General features: G+C 36.0%; 1 protein-coding gene and 1 pseudogene across 6 annotated transcripts in view; one reads left to right on the plus strand and one right to left on the minus strand.

Moving 5' to 3' along the window:
• Positions 1-25,922, minus strand: part of ATRX (ATRX chromatin remodeler) — a 296,636-nt gene that overhangs the window by 94,653 nt on the left and 176,061 nt on the right. For all 6 annotated transcript variants that reach the window (XM_045994716.1, XM_045994715.1, XM_045994713.1 and 3 more), the window contains 5 exons: positions 20,936-21,082; positions 20,595-20,772; positions 11,755-11,892; positions 9,975-10,150; positions 8,530-8,647 (listed from right to left, as the gene is read on the minus strand). In XM_045994716.1, the coding sequence (XP_045850672.1) occupies positions 8,530-8,647; positions 9,975-10,150; positions 11,755-11,892; positions 20,595-20,772; positions 20,936-21,082 (757 nt within the window). The remainder of the gene's footprint in view (positions 1-8,529; positions 8,648-9,974; positions 10,151-11,754; positions 11,893-20,594; positions 20,773-20,935; positions 21,083-25,922) is intronic.
• LOC123934547 lies at positions 856-1,799 on the plus strand (annotated as a pseudogene).

Below are 25,922 nucleotides of genomic sequence, written 5' to 3' on the forward strand. Positions count from 1 at the left end.
ACCATGCAAATGTATGAAAAAAAGCCAGAGTAGCAGTACTTATACAAGACAAACTAGATTTTAAACCAAAGACTGCAAGAAGAGATAAAGAAGGGCACTGTAACAAGATAAAAGAGTCTATCAAACAAGGAGATGTAACAATTATAAATATTTATGCCCCCAACTTGGGAGTACCAAATATAAAAATCAGTAACAAACATAAAGAAACTCACTGATGACAACAAAATAATAGTAGGGGAGTTTAAAACCCCACTAACAGCAATGGATAGATCATCTAGGCAGAAAATCAACAAGGAAACAATGGCTTTGAATGACACACTAGATCAAAAGGACTTAACAGATATATTCAGAACATTTCATCCTAACACAGCAAAACACACATTTTTTTCGAGGGCACATGGAACATTCTCCAGAAGAGATCACAGACTAGGTCACAAATCAGGCCTCCACAAGTACAAAATGACTGAGATCATACTATACATGTTTTCTGACCACAATACTATGAAACTTGAAGTCAACCACAAGAAAAAATTTGGAAAGAACACAAATATATGTAAGTTAAAGAACATGCTACTAAAGAATGAATGAGTTAACCAGGAAATTAAAGGAGAAATAAAGAAATACATGGAAGCAAATGAAAATGAAAACATGACAGTCCAAAACCTTTGGGAGGCAGCAAAAGCAGTCATAAAAGGAAGTATATAGCAATGCAGGTTTACCTCAAGAAGCAAGGAAGTCTCAAACATAAAAACCTAACCTTAGCTCTCCCGCCGCCATTTTAAATCCAGCTCCATACAACGCTCCGCCGCCGCTGCCGCCACGACCCGGATGCACGCCAGCACCCCCCGGCCGACAGCTCCGCCGCCATGGAAGACATGAACGAGTACAGCAACATAGAGGAGTTCGCAGAGGGATCCAAGATCAACGCGAGCAAGAACCAGCAAGCAGGATGACGGTAAAATGTTTATTGGAGGCTTGAGCTGGGATACGAGCAAGAAAGACCTGACTGAGTACTTGTCCCGGTTTGGGGAAGTGGTGGACTGTATGATTAAGACAGACCCGGTGACCGGAAGATCGAGAGGATTTGGATTTGTGCTTTTCAAAGACGCTGCTACTGTTGACAAGGTTTTGGAACTGAAAGAACACAAACTGGATGGCAAATTGATAGACCCCAAAAGGGCCAGAGCTTTAAAAGGGAAAGAACCGCCCAAAAAGGTTTTCGTGGGTGGATTGAGCCCAGATACTTCTGAAGAACAAATTAAAGAATATTTTGGAGCCTTTGGAGAGATTGAAAATATTGAACTTCCCATGGATACAAAAACAAACGAAAGAAGAGGATTTTTGTTTTATTACATATACAGATGAAAAGCCAGTAAAGAAATTGTTAGAAAGCAGATATCATCAAATCGGTTCTGGGAAGTGTGAAATCAAAGTTGCACAACCCAAAGAGGTATACAGGCAGCAACAGCAGCAGCAGAAAGGAGGAAGAGGCGCTGCAGCTGGTGGACGAGGCGGCACTAGGGGTCGTGGACGAGGTCAGGGCCAAAACTGGAACCAAGGATTTAATAACTATTATGATCAAGGATATGGAAATTACAATAGTGCCTATGGTGGTGATCAAAACTATAGTGGCTATGGCGGCTATGATTATACTGGGTATAACTATGGGAACTATGGATATGGACAGGGATATGCAGACTACAGTGGCCAACAGAGCACTTAGGGCAAGGCATCTCAAGGGGGTGGCAATCACCAAAACAATTACCAGCCATACTAAAGGAGGACATTGGAGGAAATTGCTAAAGTTAACCCATCTTGGAGGACGACATTGAAGATTGGTCTTCTGTTGATCTAAGATGATCATTTTGTAAAAGACTTTCTAGTGTACAAGACACAACTGTGTCCAACTGTATATAGCCGCCAATTAGTTTTCTTTGTTTTTACTTTGTCTTTTGCTATCTGTGTTATGACTCAGTGTGGATTTGTTTATACAAATTTTATTTCATGTTAAACCTCAAATAAATGCTTTCTTATGTGATTGTTAAAAAAAAACAAAACAAAAAAAAAACCTCAAATAAATGCTTTCTTATGTGATTGTTAAAAAAAAACAAAACAAAAAAAAAACCCTAACCTTAAACCTAAAAGCTAGAAAAGAAATAGCAAATAAAGCCTAAAGCCAGCAGAAGAAGGGAAACGGCAAATACTAGAACGGACATAATGATATAGAAACAAAAAAGAACAGCAGAACAGATGAATGAAACCAGGAGCTCTTTGAAAATTTTAATAAAATTGATAAACCCCTAGCCAGACTTACCAAGAAGAAAACAGAAAGGACCCAAATAAATAAAATCACAAGTGAGAGAGGAGAAATCACAACCACCAATATAAAAATATAATTTTTTTAAAGATTTTATTTATTTATTTGACAGAGAGAAATCACAAGAGAGGCAGGCAGAGAGAGAGGAAGGGAAGCAGGCTCTCTGCTGAGCAGAGAGCCCAATGTGGGACTCGATCCCAGGATCCTGAGATCATGACCTGAGCTGAAGGCAGCGGCTTAACCCACTGAGCCACCCAGGCGCCCTAAAAATATAATTTTAAGAGAATACTAAGAAAAATTAGATGCCAGCAGATTGGACAGTCTGAAGAAATGGATAAATTCCTAGGGGTATATAAACTACCAAAACCAAAACAGGAAGAAATAGAAAACTTGAACAGATCAACAGAGAGCAAAGAAATTCAATTAGTAATCAAAAAAACTCCCCAAAAAGGTAAGTCCAGGATCAGATGACTTCCCAAGGGAATTCTACCAAACATTTAGAAAACAGTTAACACTGGGCGCCTGGGTGGCTCAGTGGGTTAAAGCCTCTGCCTTCGGCTCAGATCATGATCCCAGGGTCCTGGGATCGAGCCCTGCACTGGACTCTCTGTCAGCAGGGAGCCTGCTTCCCTTTCTCTCTCTCTGCCTGCTTCTCTGCCTACTTGTGATCTCTGTCAAATAAATAAAATCTTAAAAAAAAAAATTTAACGGAGAAAGACAACTACCATATGATTTCCCTGATATGAGGAAGTGGAGATGCAACATGGGGGGTTAGGGGGGTAGAAGAATAAATGAAACAAGATGGGATCGGGAGGGAGACAAACCATAAGTGACTCTGAATCTCACAAAACAAACTGAGGGTTGCTGGGGGGAGGGGGGTCGGGAGAAGGGGGTGGGGTTATGGACATCAGGGAGGGTATGTGTTATGGTGAGTGCTGTGAAGTGTGTAAACCTGGCGATTCACAGACCTGTACTCCTGGAGATAAAAATACATTATATGTTTATAAAAAAATAAAAAATAAATTTAAAAAAAGATAGCAGTTGTCCTGGAGAATAGAAATGACGAGTTACTTATTTTTACCTGTTCTCTTTAAATAAAAATTGAATATCAAGAAAAAAAAGATTTAAAAAAAAAGAGTTAATACCTATTCTTCTCCAGCTAGTTCGAACAAATGGAATGGAAGGAAAACTTCCAAAATCATTCTGGGAGGCCAGCATTACCCTGCTTTCAAAACCAGACAGAGATACCACTAAAAAAAAAACAAACAAAAAACAGGGAGCCTGGGTGGCTCCGTGGGTTCAGCCTCTGTTCAGGTCATGATCCCAGGGTCCTGGGATCAAGCCCCACATCGGGCTCTCTGCTCCACGGGGAGCCTGCTTCCTCCTCTCTCTCTCTGCCTGCCTCTCTGCCTACTTTTGATCTCTGTCTTTCAAATAAATAAATAAATAAAATCTTAAAAACAAACAAACAAAAAAGACCAAGTATAAGCCAATATCCCTGATGAACATGGATGCAAAAATTCTGAAAAAAAATACTAGCAAATGGAATCTAACACATACACTCAAAGAATCATTCACCATGATCAAGTGGGATTTATTCCTGAGCTACAAGGGTGGTTCAATATGCACAAATCAATCAATGTGATACACCAGATTAATAAAAGAAAGGATAGGAACCATATAATACTCTCAATAGACACACAAAAAGCATTTGACAAAACAGAGCATCCATTCTCGATAAAAACCCTCAACAAAGCAGGGACAGAGGGAATATATTCCCACATCATAAAGGCCATACAGGAAAGATCCAGAGCTCACATTATCCTCAGCTGCAAAATACTGAGAACTTTTCCTCCAAGGTCAGGAACAAGAGAGGGATGTGCACTCTCACTGTTATTATTTAACATGTCACTGGAAGTCCTATTCTCCCAAAGAGACAACAAAAAGAAAAGGCATCCAAAAGAGCAAAAAGTGCAAAATTTCACTATTCACAAGATGGCATGATACTCTATATAGAAAACCCCAAAGACTCCACTACAAGTAATACATGAATTCAGCAAAGTCAGAGGATAAAAAAATCAACATACAGATACCTGTTGCATTTCTATATACCAATAATCAAGCAGCAGAAAGAGAAATCGAGGAATCAATCCCAGTTATAACTGCAGCAAAAACTCTAAGATATCTAGGAATAACCTAAGCAAAGAGGTAAAAGATTTGTACTCTGAAAACTGTAGAATACTTATGAAAAAAAAGTGAAGTCACAAAGAAATGGGAAAACATTCCATTCTCATGGATTAGAACAAACATTGTTAAACAGTCTATACTATATAAAGCAATCTACACATTCAGTGCAATCCCTATCATAATACTAGCATTTTTCATATAACTGGAACAAACAATCCTAAAATTTGTATGGAGCCACAAAAGACCTTGAAAAGCCAAAGCAACCCTGAAAAAGAAAAGCAAAACTGGAGGCATCACAAATCTGGACTTCAAGCTATAGGATAAAGCTGTAGTCCATCAAGATAGTATAGTACTGGCATAAAAAAAGATACAAAGATCAACTGAACAGAATAGAAAAACCTACAAATGGACCCACAACTATATGTTCAAGTAATCTGAGACAAAGCAGAAAAGAATATCCAATGGAAAAAAAGACAATCTCTTCAAAAAATGGTGCTGGAAAAAGTGGACAGCTATATACATAAGAATGAAAATGGACCACTTTTTTTGTACCATAAACAAAAAAGAGCTCAAAATGGATAAAGACCTAAATATAAGACAGGAAACTATCACAATCCTAGAGAAGAATACAGACAGCAACCTTTTTGACTTTGGCTGTAGCAACTTCGTGCTATACAGATCTCTGGAGACATGGGAAAGAAAAGCAAAAATGAACTATTGGGACTTCATCAAGATAAAAAGCTTCTCAGGGCATGCGGGTGGTAAGTTGGTTAAGCATCCAACTCTTGGGTTTTGGCTTAGGTCACGATCTCAGGGTCAGGAGATCAAGCCCCATGTTGGGTTCCATGCTCAGCATGGCGTCTGCTTAGGATTCTCTCTTTTCTTCTCCCCTAGCCCTTCCCCTCGCTAGTGTTCTCTAAAATAAATAAATAAATTTTCTTATAAAAAAAAGATAAAAAGCTTCTGTACAACAAAGGAAACAATCAACAAAACTAAAAGACAGCCTATGGTATGGGAGAAAACATTTGCATGTGACATACCTGATAAAGGGTAGTATCCAAAATCTATAAAGAACTTAACAAACTCAACACCCTCCAAAAAGAAGTTAAGAAATGGGCAGAAGACATTAATAGACATTTTTCCAAGGAAGATAAGCAGATGGCTAACAGACACATTAACAGATGCTCAACATCACTCATCACCAGGGAAATACAATCAAAACCATGATTAGATTCCACATCACACGACTCAGAATGGCTAAAATTAACAACACAGGAAACAACAAGTGTTTGCGAGGATGCAGAGAAAGGGAACCCTCTTAACACTGTTGGTGGAATGTAAACTGGTGCAGCCACTCTGGAAAACAGGTTCTTTAAAATGTTAAAAGTAGAAATACCTTATAATGCAGCAATTAAACTATTATATATTTACCCAAAGGATACAGAAATACTGACTTGAACGGGTACATGATCCCTCATCTTTATCACAGCATTATCAACAGGAGTCAAATTTTGGAAAGAGTCCAAACATCTAAGATGCAGTGTGCATATACGATAGATATTACTCAGCCATAACAAAGAATGAAATCTTACCATCTGCAAGGATGTGGATAGAGGCAGAGTGTATTTTGCTAAGTGAAATAAGCTAGTCAGAGAAAGACAAATACTATGATTTCACTCATATGTGCAGCTTAAGAAACAAAATAGATGAATACAGGGGAAGGGAAAGAGGAAAAAAACAGAGAGAGGCAAACCATAAGAGACTCTTAAGTACAGAGAAGAAACTGAGGGCTGCTGGAAGGAGGTGGGCAGGGAATGAGCTAAATGCGTGATGGGTATTAAGGAGAGCACTTGCAATGAGCACTGGGTGTTATATGTATGTGATGAATCACTAAATTCTACTCCTGAAACCAATATTCCACTATATGTTAACTAACCAGAATTTAAATAAAAACTTTAAAAACAATTATACTTTACAAAGTTTAGAAGCTTTTATTAGTTAGTACTTTAGATATTTGCTATCAATTAAAATCACAATGAATAAGGCCCCCTTAGTTCTTAAATATTGCACCGCCCTCAACAGTATATACTTTAAAAATCTATATATGACCTATTAACATCTTTCTATTGGTTACTAAAGAAAAGTGATTGTCTAATATTTGAAAACACTGTGGCTGGCATTTTCAGTAAGATAAAACAAAATTTTCAATGAAAAAAAAAATTAAATTAAGTGACCAAATTTAGTACCCTTCGTTACTCATACATTAATGAAAGATAGCTCTGGACATCCCTTTTTTTCTTTAACTACACAGTAGCTCTCTCACTGGGATGAGTACACTTGGTTTCTTAATCATTGTCTCTAATTTCTGTCATCCAAAACATGAAGGCACATTAAATCTAACAGTTTTTGATATACAAATAAAAATGTGTGCCTCATTACAAGTGACTTTCTTCTAAAAGTCACTAAAAATGTGTTTATAATAGAGCAAAGGAGCAGCTCTGTAAAATACTAACATTCAAATTGTTTTCCCCAAAGCAAAATTATTCTTGAGAACCATCATCATTATCCTATTCTCTAAAATGCACTGCTGTTAAAAAAATAAAACAAAACAAAATGCACTGCTGTTATAAGATGTATCACTGTAACTAGTGATATGAAATGAGGTATCATTTTAAGATTCATGTACACACTTTCACCCCCTATTATTTTTTATAATTTGTTTTATCCACAACGGCCAATGGGTACTTTCTAACCTGTATCCTCTAAATAAAACTGACATTTCACTTGGGAAAAGTACCAGAATAAGGTGACTGACAAGAAAGAAATCTCACTCCAGACCAAAAAGAGACTAAGTTTAACAGTGACAACCTTGAGCATATAGTAACAGACACACACAAATACATGAATTTACTGATGATAAAACAACAACTATTCATTGTATTTTTTAAAAACCCATAGAAAAGAATAAGACAAAAATATCTGTTGCTTAATCCTCATAATGAATCCATCCTCATAATGAATCCTCATAATGATCCTCATAATGAAGATGATCCTCATAATGAATCCATCCAGAAAAAAAAGAATTCCTGTTAGCATTTTGGTTTATGTTAGACATTTGTGTATGTTTTTACTATAATGTTGGGAGCATAATATATATCCTGCCTTGCATTTTGCTTCTTTTCCTTCAACCTTTGTCAATTTGATAAATGAGAAATGATTTCATGGATTTGATTTATATGCCTTTTATTACAGTGATTCAATTTTTTAATAATATACTGGAATTTTATATATTTTCTTTTATGGAATTATTTACACAAATAATTTTCCTGAAATAACAGCTCTTTACAAATTAAAGGCATTACTCCAATACACTGTATATGATTTTTCACCAGTTTGTTCCTTAGTTTAGTTTGACGAGTTTTTTTTTTTAAAGATTTTATTTATTTATCTGACAGAGAGAGATCACAAGCAGGCAGAGAGAGAGAGAGAGAGAGAGAGAGAGAGGAGGAAGCAGGCTCTCTGCTGAGCAGAGAGCCCGATGTGGGGCTCGATCCCAGGACCCTGGGATCATGACCTGAGCTGAAGGCAGAGGCTTTAACCCACTGAGCCACCCAGGCGCCCCTGACGAGTTTTTTATTTTTTTTTATTTATTTTTTATTTTTTTATTTTTTTTTAAAGATTTTATTTATTTATTTGACAGAGAGAGAGATCACAAGTAGGCAGAGAGGCAGGCAGAGAGAAAGGAGGAAGCAGGATCCCTGCGGAGCAGAGAGCCCGATGCGGGGCTCGATCCCAGGACCCTGAGATCATGACCTGAGCCGAAGGCAGCGGCTTAATCCACTGAGCCACCCAGGCGCCCCCGAGTTTTTTAAATTAGAAATATTTTGTGCCTTTACAAGATGAACATATCCATTTTGTTCAAATGCACAACTGAAAAAGAACAACTTACATGGTAAAATTACTAAAACAACACTCACCAGGAAAAGAATGTCTTTTGAAGATAAAAACAGTAAGTGCTTTATTACCTGTTAAGTGATCTAAGTAGTACTGATAGAGCTTGCACTGAATAGGAGTCATTCTCACAGCTAATACATATTCATGTTTTGGAGGCAAGAACTTTGTTAATGCTGTATAATCTTTCCTCTGTAATTAATAAGAAAGAGAATGAAATTAGTTAACCTAAATATATGATAGGAATTGACTGCTCTAAGAATCACCATTGCTTGCAACTAAAAGATACACATAAAGAAATGGGTACCAAACATACAAGAAAACATTTTCTTAAACATATTTAGCCTCTTCAATCATGTAATCATCATTATATGATTGTAGTTAATATAGTTCATATGACTACACAATATGTTGCACTGGTAAAAGGACACTGCAATATACCAAACAGATTTTAAATTGAAGTGGTCATATTACCAAGTGGGTAATTTATTTTTTCAAATGGTTTTTTCTATACAGAAAAAAAAGAAAAAAGGCGTATAGGGGATACAATAAACAGTGTTAGGAAGAAAGACTTGCTTTAATCATACACTGAAAGCAATGAATCAATCTCTGATGCAGTCTAGTTTGTCCTTTGGGTAAGATGTGCCAGAGGATAACACATAACTTTTGGGAAACTGTTTACCTAGTTGAGAAAGGAAGCCATGTATACATACTCTAGATACCGTTTAATTATATGAACAAGAAGAAAGAACACTAATGTTCTAGGTACAAATGACCATTAAACCAGGAAAATACTGTCTAGGTGGTGGCATCAATACAAAAACAGAGAACCTGCTGGTACCTGTGGCTAACCTGAACAAAAAGGATAACTGCTTTATGTGAGGGTAGAATATCCAGCCAGAAGAACAGCCCAGGTTTGTTTGTTACATCTCTGTGGCTACAATTAGAATCTAGTGTCTAAAGAAAAAGTGCAGATTCTGAGATTTGCTAACTGCTGGCTCAATCTCAACTCTATTCATTAATACAGATTGACTAAATATCTGTATGTAAACACTATTAACCCACTCAGGTTAGTGTATGGTGTCATAATAATAAAACTGTTTCTTCAGGATCACATTAAAAACAGCTCCTCCACAATTCATAACTGCCTTCCTACAACTATTTCAAATAAGTGAGGTTCATGCCACTCTACTACAAAATTAGGGTGAGCACTGGAATTTCTTAATCATAATAGCTTTGTTCCTTTTACATACTCTCTATCTTAAAGATGGGGACTCTAAACATTAAAATATTAAAATATGAAGCTATATACCTGGTGGATGAATTAATCAATTGTGCTATAAATGGAACTCTTTTTTAAAATTTAAAGTTTCAAAAACTTGTGAAGACAATGCAAGGAGGTTTAAGTATAAAACTATATACTGAAAAAATGGGAAAGAAAACACAAAATAATTAAATTCAGAAAACATTTTGGGATGATAACAGTAATAATATTTTATTATATGGAATGTATTTGTACCTGAACACATCCAGCTAACATCTCATAGAGAATGTGAGCACGCTTTTTCATCACTCTGACATCTACCATGGTAGAATCTGCACACTGACCATTTTGGATTGGATTTATAAATCGATTCCTGAACTCCTTAATGGATCCCAGCAAATTTTCCTTGATAAAGTTAACCATGCAATGATCTAAGAGAGAAGACATTAGTTCACTAATAATAATACTGGCTAAAAGGGACTCAGAAAAATTCTCTGATAAAATGTTCATGTCAAAAACAAATGCCACAGAAGCATCAGAATTAGCTACAAAGGAAGAATAGCAAACTGTGTATAGACTAAACATTGGTTTTAAGTCTGATCTGGAACTGGATTACCCAAACCAGATGAGAAATTCAAATAAAAGCCATCCTTAAATTCTAGACATGAATATTTAAAAACAATACCTAAGAACACTTTATTCTAATCCACTATTCTCTGTAACAGATATAGAGTACAAAACAAGTATTCTATAATTCTAACCATGATTTTATGGTCAGCAAAAGGATCTTGTGAAAAATACATAGATACTGAATCAAAATAATAAAATCAGGTAATAAGCCATCATATCAAACTTTATATTAACTGATCTAGTTCCAGAAGCCCTTAACAGTTATCAGCTGCCTTATACTACATAGGACCACAATGTGAAATAACCATTTTTTCCACCATTTCAATATAATTTTATTAGTAGTTATTACATCAAAACTGATATTTATAGGATCCAAAGGACTGTCTTAGAAAATTCTAAAGAATACGTAATCAGATTTTAACAGTAAGATAGAACATATTCTCATTATAGCATTGCCCTTAAAAAGTCATGAATAATAATGAGAATTAAATGCAGTTCAATCAAAAACTTGAACTCTACATGCAATGTCACTTAAAGCAAAGTTCCATGGGAGTATAACATACTTCTATGGATGTGAATTTCATTGGCAAACACCACTGGTTTGCTTTCTTCACTGTTATCATAATACTCTTCTAACTAATATTTTATTGTTTTTGCAATGTGAAGTAGCATTTCTACAAATGGAGTAACAGAAAAAGGGGAAACTGGAACAGATAAAAATAAAGATAAAATATAGGTTACAGTAAAATAATAACCAGTTTTACAAATAATAAAAAACAGTTAAGTTACCATACACTAACGGAATGAAAATAATTAAAATAACGAAAAACTATTACAATGGATTACAATAGGAAATGTCAATTTGTTATCTGCTGAATAATTCATGTTCCCTCTTTAAGTATTACTAACACATATGAAAATGAGAGAAAATCACAAGTTATCTGGATTCACATCATCTGTCCTCAGTCTCCACAAATTCTATGCTGATACAGATTCAACACAGCTCTCCTTATCCCATCTCCACATTCCTAAAACATTCACACATGGTATTTCTTTTCAATTTCCTATAGTACCTCCCCATGAATTAGATATATTTTGTTACAGTATCTCCTGAATTTGTAAAGCAATCATTAAGACTTCTGGTAATTTTTCTAGATTTCAAATTCAAATTCAAATGTTTATTTTTGAACACTCAAAATAGCACACCTGTTGACTGTGGTTTACCATTCATATTTATAAAGCAGTCCACTTCAAATGTATGGTATTCTTTCACAGCAGACTAAGATGGACCTACGCAGATCATAGTCAAAGACTATATTAGACAGAAGAAAGGCAAATGGCAAAGTGGCAAAAATATATGTGAGGCAATGCCAACACTACAGCATAAATGCAGATATTAACTCACACTCAATTAGGTTATTTTGAAGTGGTGTTCCTGTTAAAATAATCCTCCTCCTTGAACGTATAGAATTCATAGCTTTCGAAACAGCAGAAGCTTCATTTTTCAGAATATGACCTTCATCACAAACAACAAAGTCAGGGCCTATAAAAATGTATAGAAAAACATTTAATTAGTATATAATTTAAAATGTAATTACAAATTAAATATGTAATCCATTTAAGCAAATAAGCTAACTCTTTAAAGTGCTGCTCTTGTGGGAGAAAAAATAATATCCTCATTAAGAATAGTCATATTTTACCTGTTGCTGTATTTACTGTATCTTGTAATGTGGCACTAACTGTATTAATTATATCCCAACAGTAGAGTATCAAATACTATATAGATGGTACTTGAGATTCTCTCAATAAGGAACAAAAATAAACAAAAATAAGAATAACCAAAAGATCCCCCCAACAGATTTAAGGTATTTGAAATATAAAATCTTTTATAATTGGAAAACAGTATCTAAAGATGTATTTCAGCACTAATCAAGTGAACAAAACTGCCTAAGACTACTAGCAATTTATATATATATATATATAGAGAGAGAGAGAGAGAGAGAGAGAAATTTCAAAAGTTACATTTTTAAAAATACTATATAAATCACAATAGAGGAGTGTCTGGGTAGCTCAGTCAATTAAGTGTCTGCCTTCGGCTCAGGTCATGATCTCAGGGTCCTGGGATTGAGGAGCCCTGCATCAGGCTCCCTGCTCACTGGGAAGTTGGCTTCTCCCTCTCTCTGGGCCCTTCCCACTCATGTTCTCTCTCTCAAATAAATAAAATCTTTAAAAAAATAAAAATAAATCACAACAGACTCTGCAGTATCTCCCATTTAACATATTCCAAATGATTAACACTCTTTGCAGGGGAAAAATTAACTGATAAAGGACAGCTAAATTGATTGTTACATGTCTATGGGGTACAGGGCAGGTGGGAAGAAAGAACACTTTCCAAGTTATAAAAGATCTTACAACTAAAAGTAACTCTTTCAAAAAATACATACACTTTATCAAAATAATATATTATTGTCTTCTAAAGCATGTTTTATACACAATTTGCTTGCTGGTTAATATACATACATACTACTTAAATATTGATTTCAACAATAGCAGTTGACAAATTACTCCCCATCTGCTAGGCATTAGAGAAAATTTATCTTCCACATAATTTCAAAAGTAAATGCTTCAGTATAATTGATCAAACAATGTAATTGTTAATCTGTATTCAGATGGGGCTACACAAATATTAAGACTTTTTAAAATCACTTACATACTTTCTTAAAAACTAAAATTTGTACCGTACTTTGTATTAAAAGACTACATACTGTTTTTTTTTAATCCCAAGAAGTTTTCTAAAGAGAAAAATTGTGTTCTACACATAATGTAAATGATTTTCAACACACCATATTCCCTGAAGCATTGCTTATTTTGGTGGAAAACTGAAAACAACCGAAAAGGTTTTCGAAGGGCAAGAATAAAACTATAACGGAATGTTGATGAACTAAAATTAATAATAAAGATCTCTATGTACTATCCTGGAAATATATGTCCAATACATTATTAAAAAGAAGCAAATTGCAGAATCTATATTATGATACTATTTGTATTTAAACAACCACCTCTGGGGCACCTGGGTGGCTCAGTTAAACATCCGCCTTCAGCTTGAGTCATGATCCTAGGCTCCTGGAACAGAGCCCAGCATTGAGCTCATTGGTCAGCGGGGAGCCTGCGTCTCCCTCTCTCTCTGCCTGCCATTTCCTCTGCTTGTATTCACTTTCTGTGTCAAATAAATAATTAAAATCTTAAAAAAGAAGCCCCCTCAAACAGGGTGATTTTACCTATGTATACATATATATAGTAAAGGATTAACACTGCCCAAAGCACCTGGGAGGTAACCTCTAAACTTGGAACATCCTGCCTGTGAAGATGATCTTTGTTTACCTGGATGGCTTGGGACACACACCAGACAGTCTAACGAGGTAATTTATGGGGGTAGGGGGCCTTTGGGCCATATGGCATCTTCTTGACCTTTGGAGGGGCTAAACACTAAGATCACTTACGTGGGTGGTCAGACATGTCTATGTGGCCTCTGAACACTAAGGCTTGTATAAGTGTACTTACTTAGCAATACTCCATACTTACATATCATTGTTATGTGCATAATGTTATGTATGTTATGTATCATTGGTGGGAGGAGTAACTGCTATCTACAGAATTCCACTGACAGATCAGTGTTGGAAGTCTCCTGGACCCCCCCCCCCCCCATGTGCCTTTTCCTGTTGCTGATTTTAACTTGTATCCTTTCACTGTAATAACCCATAACCATGAGTATAACAGCTTTTTTGCATTCCATTAAGTCCTAGTAAATTACTGAACCTGAGAGTAGTCTTGAGTTTCTAAACATTGCAACATAAAATACATGCTTTAAAAAAAAAAAACACCACACAATCTGATTAAAAAGTGGACAGAGGATCTGATTAGAGAATTTTCCAAAGACATGCAAATGGGCAACAGGTACATGAAAAAGACCTCAACATCACTAATCATCAGGAAATGCAAATCAAAACCACAAGGTTTTACTTCAAACCTAGAAACTACTTTTTTTTTTTACTAATACCTAGAAACAACCTCACCAGTCCTTTTGACAGGTGTGAATTACTTCACACCTGTCAAAAGGACTGGTGAGGTTGTGAAGAGAAGGGAACCCTTGTGCACCATTGCTAAGAATGTAAATTGGTGCAGGCACTATGAAGGCTCCTCAAAAATTGAAAAGTAGAACTACCACATGAACAAGCATTTCTACTTCTAGGTATACATATATCCAAGGAAACAAAATCATCTCAAAGAAGTATATGAATGAACTATCATGCTCACTGCAGCATTATTTGTAATAGCCAAGACAGTGAAACAACCTAAGTGTCCACTGACTGATGAATGGATAAAGAAAAAGTGGGGTGTATATATACATACAATTGTATATTCAGCCATAAAAAAAGGAAATCCTGCCATTTGTGACAACATGAATGTATCTTGAGGGCATTACGTCAAGTGAAATAAATCAGACCAAAAAGGCAAAAACTGTGATTTCACTTAAGTGGAATCTAGAAACAAAACAAACCAAACTCATAGACACAGAAAATAAATTGGTGGTTGCCAGCAGCAGGTGACAGGGATGAGTGAAATGGGTAAAGATGGTCAAAAGTTACAAACTTACAGTTACAAGATAAATAAGTCCTGGGAATGTAATACACAGTATGATAATCATAAATAACAATATTGTATTTATACTTAAAATTTGCTGAGAGAGTAAATATTGAAAGTTCTTACCACAAGAAAAAGTTTTAACTGTGATGGGATGTTAACTAGATTTATGGTAATCATTTTGTAATATATACATATACTGAAACATTATGTTGTACACCTCAACCTCTATAATGCTATTATGTCAACTGTACCTCAAAAAATACATGCTTGTTTGTATAAGCGCAAAAACTTTCTGGAAGGATATATATGAAACAATAGTGTGACAGGAGGAATGGAACTTCTTTTTACTATGTGCCTTTTCCTTCTGTTTATATTTTGCTCAAGAACATGTAGTGTTTTTATAACTTAAAAAGAACTGTTTATCAGTGTGGCAATGAAAGGAAAGGGGGTCCTATCTTTAGTAAGGGTATCTGAGGGAATAAAAGTAGGAACAAAGAATAAAAGTAAATATACTCATGAATAACTGACTCAACAAAAAAGCTAAAAGATATTATTCCTATTCTGTTTACTAGGACAGGAATGTATATAACATTCTAATATTAAAAAGTTTTAAAATCTTTAGAACAAATAAGTTTTAATAATCTTGGAAATGTATTTTCTGGAAAACCTCATTCCAGTGAGGTGGCAGGATTTGAAAACAGCTATTGCAGAAATCATTCTAGACAAAGAGAGAATGCAATCATGAGGCTCTGGAGAGTGGAAGAAAAGGGACCTTAGCAAGAGGCTTAAAGAAAAGTTTTCCTGTTCAAAAATTAAGCCTAACTGAAATAGTTCAATATGCCATGAAAATTTACCATTATTTTATATAATTACATAAGTCTATTTTATTGTTTAAATCAAACAGTACCTTAAATTAATATTGTGTGTGTGCATAAAGGACTGAGGTACTGGTCACATGCTACAACACAAATTAAATCTTGAAAGCCTTATGCTAAGTGAAAAAAGTCAGATATTGTATGATTTCACTTTTACAAAATGTCCAGAATTATTTTCATGAAGGTCCAGAAAAGGCAAATCCACTGAGACAAAAAGTACACTGGTAGTTTCTAGGGGACAGAGCATTTAAAAATGACTGCTAATGGGTACCGAATTTTTTTTGAGGTGATGAAAATGCTGTGGAGTTGAAGAGAATAGTTATCATAGTTACAAAAACATTGTGAATATGCTAAATGTGACAGAATTGTCAACTTTAAAATGGTAAAATGGATTTTGTTATGTGTAGTTTTACTGCAATAAACTCTAGTCATTAAAGTGTGGAATGATGTAGATTAATATTCAAGCTACCACAGTGAATAAATGCTCAGCATGACTTAAAGTAAGTAACTGTGCTATGAATTAAAAAAGGCAAATATAATAATGAGGTTATAAACAGGTTATTCATTTGTCAAAGCCCAATAAAAGCTATACTACAAAGAATAAACTTTAGTGTATCCAAATAATAAAATAAAGGAACTGACCTAAGTGACTTTAGAAAATGTTATAACTATAAATTATAAAGCCAGGGACGCCTGGGAGGCTCAGTTAGTTAAGTGTCTGCCTTCAGCTCAGGTCATAATCTCGGGGTCTGGGGATCGAACCCTGCATTAGGATCCCTGCTTAGTGGGGAGTCTGCTTTTCCCTCTCCCTCTCCTCCTGGCTTGTACTCAATCTCTCATTCACTCTTTCCCTCAAATAAATAAAATCTCTTTAAAAAATTAAAGGTTATTATATATGAATCTCATGATAACCACAAACTGAAAACCTATACTAGATAAACAAGACACAATGAGAAAAGAATCTAAGCGTAACACTAAAGAAAGTCATCAAACCACAAGAGAAGAGAGCAAGAGAACAAGAAAGGAAAAGAGGACTATGAAAACAATCAGAAAACAATTAACAAAATGAATCAAGTCCCACATCAGGCTCCCTGTTCAGCAGGAAGCCTGCTATTCCCTCTGCCCCTCCCCCTGCTTGTGCTGTTTCTCTGACAAATAAATAAATTAAAAATAAATAAATTACAAAGCCATAGACAAAAACAATCATGTAAACACTGTACTATGGTTGGTAAACTTGTTTCTTAACAGAGGTACAGGTTAACAATTCTGAAATTACTTTGCATGTATAATGAATCTGGACAAATAAATAAATGGATGGTGGATAGCTGGAGTCAGGATTCTCACAGTTGGAAAAGTAGTAACAGATTAACAAAGAAGGTGAAAATGAACACTATGATACTGGATTAGATGACACCATTATGAAATCAAGTTTATCTCTATGTCCTCACACACAAAGGGATAGATTCATGTGTAGATGTAGATTGGTACAATTATCACCTAGCCTTTGTCTGCTGAGAGGACCTAGAAACAATGATACTCCAGTAGCAACAAACCATTTTCCAATAAAAGGCACCATGACATTACTGAAATGGTTAATTCTGAGGCAGGAGGCAGAGAAAATATAACATAAGCCTGGAGTACCTTATAGTACCAGAAAGTAATTAAGTGCTTAAAACAACAACAAAAGTATGACGCATCAAAGGGATACAGGAACCAATCTACAAACCTGAAAGAGCTCCCAATGGCCAAACTGGAACAATTTGAACAACAAAATAAATAACATAGCATTAGTTTATAATCTAACATATAAACTAGTAAATAGGTAGTTCATCTATACTGTTATAAATCAATGATAGATTATATAAACAAGTAGAAAGGACAAATCTTTCTTAAAGAAAAATTCTAGATTTTATGTGCAGATAATGGCCACTAAGGGAGACAGAGCTTAATTTCTGCCTTCCCCCAATTTGGGTAAGCTAGACTATGTGACCGATTTCCAAAGAACAGAGTAGAGATAAGTGAAAATAGCAAATCCGGTAATGTCATGTAAGTCTAATGTACCCTGGATATGACGTGATGAGAAAGGTATTTCACCTCTGGTAAATTTTTTTTTTAATATTTTATTTATTTGACAGAGAGAAATCACAACTAGGCAGAGAAGCAGACAGAGAGAGAGGAGGAAGCAGGCTCCCTGCGGAGCAGAGAGCCCGATGTGGGGCTCGATCCCAGGACCCTGAGATCATGACCTGAGCCGAAGGCAGAGGCTTTAACCCACTGAGCCACCCAGGCACCCCATGGTAAATTTTTTCAAAAATGTATAACCCCAGTTTAATTACAAGAAAACAACAAACATACTAGTGAACATTCTACAGAATACTTGCACAACACTCAAGACTGACAAGATAATGAAAAATTAAGAATGAGAATTTGTCACAGACCAGACAAGACTGTGGAGACATGATAATTAAATGCAGTGTGATATACCCTAAATCAGATCCTGGAACAGAATGTAGACATGAAAAACTGTGAAATTCAATTACAGTTTGGAATTTAGTTAACATATACCAACAATGTATCAATTTCTTAGTCTGGACAAATCCACCTGGCAATGAAAAATGTTAACAGTGGGAAAACTGGGTGTATGAAATATGGGAGCTTTTTTTTTTCTACTATCATTTCAAATTTTCTACAAAAAATTATTCCAAACTAAAACATTTTTAAAATGTCACTAAATGATTTGTATGAAAGTAACAAATGTTATTCTTCATGTCAAGCTTGAATTTTTTAAAGATTTATTTCCTCATGAACAAATCACAATGTTAAGCATCTGAAACTGTTGTTTTACCTATCTAGAGCAACCTTCTTAAAAATCTGTTTCAATATTATTTACTAGCTTAAAGTTCTCTGATGATAAAACCACCATAGAACTTTCAGACAAATACTTGATAAACTTACTGAGCCTTAGATTTACAATGGCAATATTACTTTGTTAATTGTTAATTAAATGTTAATTAAATCATTATAAAAAAGGCAAAACAGTACATATATTGTTATAAGATGAATAAGATCTAAGAATCTAATTTATAACATGGTAAGTATAGCTGATAACACTGTACTATAAAACTAAAATTTGCTAAAAGAATAAAACTTATATGCTTTCACCAAAAAGAAAAAAAAATGGGGATAGTAAATACGTGAGGTCATGGATATGTAACTCAAAAGGGTGAATCCTTCTGTTTGGCAGGAAGCTAAGCCTAAGGAATAGGAGGATGGACCTTAGACATCCCGATGGAGAGCCCCAACTGAAGACCACCCAGGGACCACCCCATTCTACCCATCTAGCAGTAAGTTTGCAGTTACAACATCCCAACAGAGTTAGAGTTAAGTTTGTTGTGTTTGTTGCACTTGTGTAGAAAGCAGTCACTCGTCCTTATGTCTCCACAATAGAAATAATCTTGTGGTTTCCTACCCCTTTAAGGCATTTCAAATTTACCTTGGGAAAGGACATGGATTGTTGGCTAATTATTAAATAATCTAGGCCTGTCATTCAAATGTTATGATCCTAGAACCCACCCAAAAGAAGAAACTGATATAAGCCCACACCCAGGAGTTTCTGGGCCTTTGTCTCTCTTGAGCGGCCAATCTTTCCCTTGGAGTACATGTTAATAAAATGTTGCTCTGCCTTTCTTTCATCTTGCTATCCTATAATTCTTTAATGTGGGCAGTGAAAATAGCTGAGGCTTCTTTCCTTTTCATTCTCTCAGTAACACTTCCAAAATAAATTCATTTATCAAAATCATATACTGTACATTTTAAATATTTTACAACTCTGTCCATTATACCTGAATAAACCTCAAAACAATAAAATTTAATAAAAAAGGAAGCAAACTGATGGACTCTAAAGAACACTGACATTTTTGACAGTGAAAATTAGACCTTTTTTTAAAGATTTATTTATTTATTTATTTGACAGACAGAGATCACAAGTAGGCAGAGAGGCAGGCAGAGAGAGAGGGAGAAGCAGGCTCCCTGCTGGGCAGAGAGCCTGATGCGGGGCTCCATCCCAAAACCCTGGGATCATGACCTGAGCCGAAGGCAGAGGCTTTAACCCAGGCGCCCTGAAAATTAGACTTTAACACACATCTAAAGCCTCAAAGTATCTCAAAGTAACACAGTAGTTTAAAAAGAAAAGACACAAATAATTAAAAATTAGTTTTGTGAATAATACGATTTGCTGCTTTTCCAGGTGCCAAATAAGAAATATTTGGATCTTGTATTATGAGAATTACTGTCATAGGCTAGACAGTATTGTAAATATTAACCTTCCATAGTGATGACACTTTAAAACACAGGAAAAAAACCAGCAGCAATTCTTCTAATGACATAAAGTTGGGAAAGAAATTTAACTGTTTTCAGAGTATAGAGAGAGGACTTGTTACCATCTAATATTCAGATAGCTGGAAGAAACTGCAATTGTGACTTAGGCACCAGATGCATTTTTATTTTTTACAAGATCTGCCCTAAAATCCCTAAACACTTTTAGACTGAAAAATTAGCAACATTAAGAGTGCTTTCACCTTAATAAAATTATTCTAAGAAACAGAAAGAAGGAAAAAAAAACAGGACAAATGAAACAAAAACCAGATACTTAGTAGGTGTTAAACAGAACATCAGCATATTTTTTATTCAACTTGCTTATTTATCTCAGTGCCTGTTAATATATTACCTGGATCAACCAAAGCTTTGTTAAAGATTTCCTTAAGTTTCCTACTCTTCACATTCCTTCCTTGAGCAAGATTTCTGTACATCTCATAGCCTATGATCATAACACCACCATCTTCTTGCCACCTCTGCAGCATGTAGCTTCTCTCCTGAGGACGTTTCACAGTTGCTAATTCAGAGACCTTTTGTGGGAAAATAAAGATTTTTAAAGGTAGCTATTAGGAATGTAGGAATACTGCATATTCCCATGGAAATATGCATAAATGGTAATTAAAAATCTTTTTCTTTTACTGTATGAATTTCATGCAGTTATTTTAATAAAAGAAAATATTTAAATTACAGTACCTCAAGCTTCTCATCATCTTTTAATCCCTCCTGCCACTTCTCAAATTCATTCATCCAGTTCAAAGCAGTATTAAGAGGACAAACCACCAAAGCTGTGCTGAAATCCAATTTGTCGCACAAAAGAACTGTATGAAGAAAACTTACCACCTACAAGAAAACAAATTAAGTTATCATCATCAACGAAAATATCTGAAAAAAGTTAAAGTAATCATACAATTTACTAGTTTTGCTTCTTTTACCTTCAAACAATAAAGCAACCAACCAACGGTCATAATTTCCAAACCAGGCAAAGTATGGGGAAAGAGATATAATATATAAAAAGATGGAGTCTGGGGCACCTGAGTGGCTCAGTTGTTAAGCGTGTCTTTGGCTCAGGTCATGATCCCAGGGTCCTAGGATCAAGCCTGCATCAGGCCACCTGCTCTGCGGGAACCCTATTTTCTCCCTCTCCCACTTCTGCTTGTATTCCCTCTCTTATTGTCTCTCTCTCTGTCAAATAAATAAATAAATCTTTAAAAAAAGATGGAGCTTGATTACATGATATATAAAGTTCTTCTAACTCTAAAGCTTCATGATCCTGTGATCAATAACAATAAAAGAAATAACCACACCAAAACTAAGTCCCTAGTCTCTGCACAATGTTCCTCCCTACAAACTTCAGAAACTGCCATTGCCAATTTAGAAAAAAGTGGTGTTATACAGTATTTTTTTCACTTTAGATTGTTCTGAATTGATATCTTGTGAAGATGGAAGTGGAGTATGATGATCCTAGGCTCACCTCATCCTACAAATACAATAACTATCAAATCATCATAAATATCCCAGAAATTAACCTAAGACTGGGAGAACAAACTCCATAAGTGAAGGTAGAGAAAAGGCCACATCGAAGAAGGTAGTAAGTACAGCCATGTGGTTTGGGACAGAAACAGATCAAGGCCACCGTGGTGGGCAGAGAGATGCAGTCATGGAGAAGGATAAAAGACAATCTACTACAGAGGGGAACAAACAGGAAAAATGAATCCCAAAAGCAATTGGCTTGGAAAGTGAGGGGGCCGAATTTGGTGAGTTCTTGCAACCAGTGCAGCTTAAAGTCCTGAGTTTTAAAGGTCAGCAGGCATGGCTGAGATACAGTATCCTGAAGGATACTGTGCTGCTCTTGGAGAGAAGGCAAACAGTGCATGGACATATAGCATGAAAACAGTGAAATGAAGGGCACCTGGGGCACACAGTAGGGAGGGTATTTGCTCATCTTGGACCGCATCCCAGGGAAAGAGCATTCACAAAGAGACCTCTCCAGGAACAAAGAAACCAGTCAAACCCCTCCTCAGCATAAGCACAAGGGCACCTGTGGGAAGCAGAAAAGCACTGACACTTGTTACCTACCTTGCTTAGACTAAGCCCCAACTGCCAGCATTTGAGCAAAAGCACCCTTCTGGGTCATGCTTCCCTTAGTCCCAGGGCAGAAGGCCCTCTTCCCCAGAAGACCTGCCCAAATCACTGCTCACACCATGTCTCCTGAACTGGAAGTTTTCAGGATCTCAGCTCAGTAGCAGTTATAACACTTTTCATTTCAGAAGCAGACCTGAGCACACCTCGTTAAAGCAAGGAATCACACTGCCCACAACAGGCAAAGAGAGCCTCTACAGAAGGCTTCTGTGAAGGATAAAGCGGCCAGGACAAAACAACAAAGTACACACAGCACCCACTGGAGACACTGCCACAAACACCAGACCCTAGGGAGCAGGGGACACTATATGTCATGGCACTACAAAACCTTTTCTTCATAAGGCCATTATTCATTATTCTAAAGAACAGGAAACCGAGCTCAGTTTTCTAACACAGAGAAACACACACAGAGGTGTAGACAAAATGGAAAGCTAGAGAAATTTAACCCGAATGAAAGAATACAACAAGGCCACAGTCACATATCTAAACAGAACAGATATAAGTAATATACCTGATAAATAATTTAAAGGAATGATCATAACGATACTTACTGGACTTGTGAAAAGAGAGGAAGACATGAGTGAGACCCCTAACAGAGGGATAAGAAATAACATAGCAGAGATAAAAGGCTTAATAAATGAAATGAGGGCTGCCTCGGTGGATCAGTTAGTTAAGCGCATCTGCCTTTAGCTCAAGTCATGATCCTGGGGTCCTGGGATAGAGCCCTGTATCAGGCTCCTTGCTCAGTGAGGAGCCAGCTTCTCTTTCCCCCTTCCCTCCCCACACTCACTCATGCTGTCTATCCTGCCCACTCTCAAATAAATAGATAAAATCTAAAAAGGGGGGGGCGTCAATAAGTGAAATGAAAAACAGGTTAGATGGACTAACAGCAGGCTGGAAGAAGCACAGAAATGAATTAATGACCTGGAAGACGGAGTAATGGAAAGTAATCTGGCTAAACAAAAGAGGAAAAAAATATTATGCAAAACGAATAGAAACAGGGAAATGAGTGACTCCATCAAACATAACAAGATTTGTATTACAGGAATCCCAAAGGAAGATGACAGAGGAAAGAGGGCAGAAAATTTATTTGAAAAAAATAATAGCTGAAAACGTCCCTTATTTGGGGAAGGAAGCAGATATCTAGTTTCAGGAAGCACAGAGAACTCCCAACAAAAGCATACCAAGGCATACTATAATTAAATCAGCAAAAGATACTGAAAAAAAAAATGTTTAAAGCAGTAAGACAAAAGAAGAAACGACCATAAAATGAACAACCCATAAGGCTACCAGCAGCTTTTAAAGCAGGAATTACAAAGTGAAAAAAGCATGTAGAAAACTACATGGAAACAAATGAAAATGAAAACACAATGACCAAAAACATCTGAGATGGAGCAAAAAAAGCAAGGTTACACCAATACTAGCTACCTTAAGAGGTAAAAAATATCTGAAATAAACAACCCAATCTTATACCTAAAGAAGCTAGGAAAAAAGCAAGAAACAAAACCTAAAACCAGCAGAAGAAAGGAGATAATAAAAATCACAGCAGAAATAAATGATTCAGAACATAAAAAATAGAGATCAATGAAACAAGGAGCTGGTTCCTTGAAAAATATCAATTAAATATATAAACCTCTAGCTAGACTAAGAAGTAAAAAAAAAAAGAGTTCTCAAGTAAATAAACATGATAACTCTGTAGAAAACCTGAAAGACTCCAACAAAAAACTGATACAACTGATATACAAATTCAGCAAAGTCAGGATATAAAAGCAATTTACAGAACTCTGCTCCCTGTCTATACATCAACAATTAAGCAGCAAAAAGAGTAATCAAGGAATTGATCCCATTTATGATTGCACCAAAAAACATAAGATAACTAAGAATAGCCTAACCAAAGAGGTAAAAGATTTATACTCTGAAAACTACAGAACACTTATCAAAGACACTGAAGAGGACACAAAGAAATGGAAAAAAACATTCCATTCTCATGGATAGGAAGAACAAATATTAGTGAAATGTCTATACCACTGAAAGCAATCTACATATTTAATGCAATCCCTATCAAAATACCATTAGTATTTTTCACAGAGCTAGAACAAACAATCCTAAAATTTGTATGGAACCACAAAACACCCCAAATAGCCAAAGCAATCTTGAAAAAGAAAAGCAAAGCTGGAGGCATCATGATTTCAGATCTCAGGCTGCCTTACAAAGCTATAATCACCAAGACAGTGTGGTACTTTCCTAAAAACAGATAGATAAAGCAATGAAACAGAATAGAGACCCAGAAATGGAACCACAACTATATGGTCAACTGACAAAGCAGGAAGGAATATCCAATGGAAATAAGACAGTCTCCTCAACAAATGGTGCTAGGAAAAATGAACAGCAATAGGCAAAGAATGAAACTAGACTACTTATTTCCACCACACACAAAAATAAATTCCAAGTGGATGAAAGATCTAAATGTAAGACAGAAAACCATCACATTCTTAGAGAAGAAAACAGGCTGCAACATCTTTGACCTCAGCCATAGCAACTTCTTACTAGACATTTCTACAGAGATAAGGAAAACAAAAGCAAAAATGAACTACTGTGATTCCATCACGATAAAAAGCTTTGGCACAACAAAGGAAACAACAAAACTAAAAGGCAACCTACCCAATGGGAGAAGATTCTTGCAAATGACATATCAGATAAAGGTCTAGCATCCAATATCTGTACAAAAAACTTATCAAACTGAATACCCAAAAAATAAATACTCCAGTTAAGAAGTAGTCAGAAGGGGCGCCTGGGTGGCTCAGTGGGTTAAGCCTCTGCCTTTGGCTCGGATCATGATCTCAGGGTCCTGGGATCGAGCCCCACCTCGGGCTCTCTGCTCAGCGGGGAGCCTGCTTCCCCCTTCTCTCTGCCTGCCTCTCTGCCTACTTGTGATCTCTGTCTGTCAAATAAATAAACAAAATCTTAAAAAAAAAAAAGTAGTCAGAAGACATGAACAGAGATTTCTCCAAAGAAGACATGAAAAAATGCTCATCACTCATCATCAGAGAAATGCACATCAAAACCACAATGAGATACAACCTCACACAGGTCAGAATGGCAAAAATAAACAATTGAGGAAACAACAGATGTTGGTGAGGATGTGAAGAAAGGGGAATGCTCTTACAATGTTGGTGGGAATGCAAACTGGTGCAGCCACTCTGGAAAGCAGTATGGAGGTTCCCCAAAAAGTTAAAAATAGAACTACCCTACAACATAACAATTGTACTACTAGGTACTTATCCAATGAATAACAAAACTACTGATTTGAAGGGGCACATGCACCCCTATGTTTACAGCAACACTATCAACAATAGCCAAATTATGGAAAGAACCCAAACGTCCATTGACCGATAAATGGATAGTTAAGATATGGTAAATCTATACAATGGAGTATCACTCTACCATCAAAAAGAATGACACAAGGGCAGCTGGGTGGCTCAGTGGGTTGAGCCTCTGCCTTCAGGCCAGGTCACGATCTCAAAGTCCTGGGATTGAGCCC

The sequence above is a fragment of the Meles meles genome, chromosome X (assembly GCF_922984935.1).
Source record: "Meles meles chromosome X, mMelMel3.1 paternal haplotype, whole genome shotgun sequence".
NCBI classification, from domain to species: domain Eukaryota; kingdom Metazoa; phylum Chordata; class Mammalia; order Carnivora; family Mustelidae; genus Meles; species Meles meles.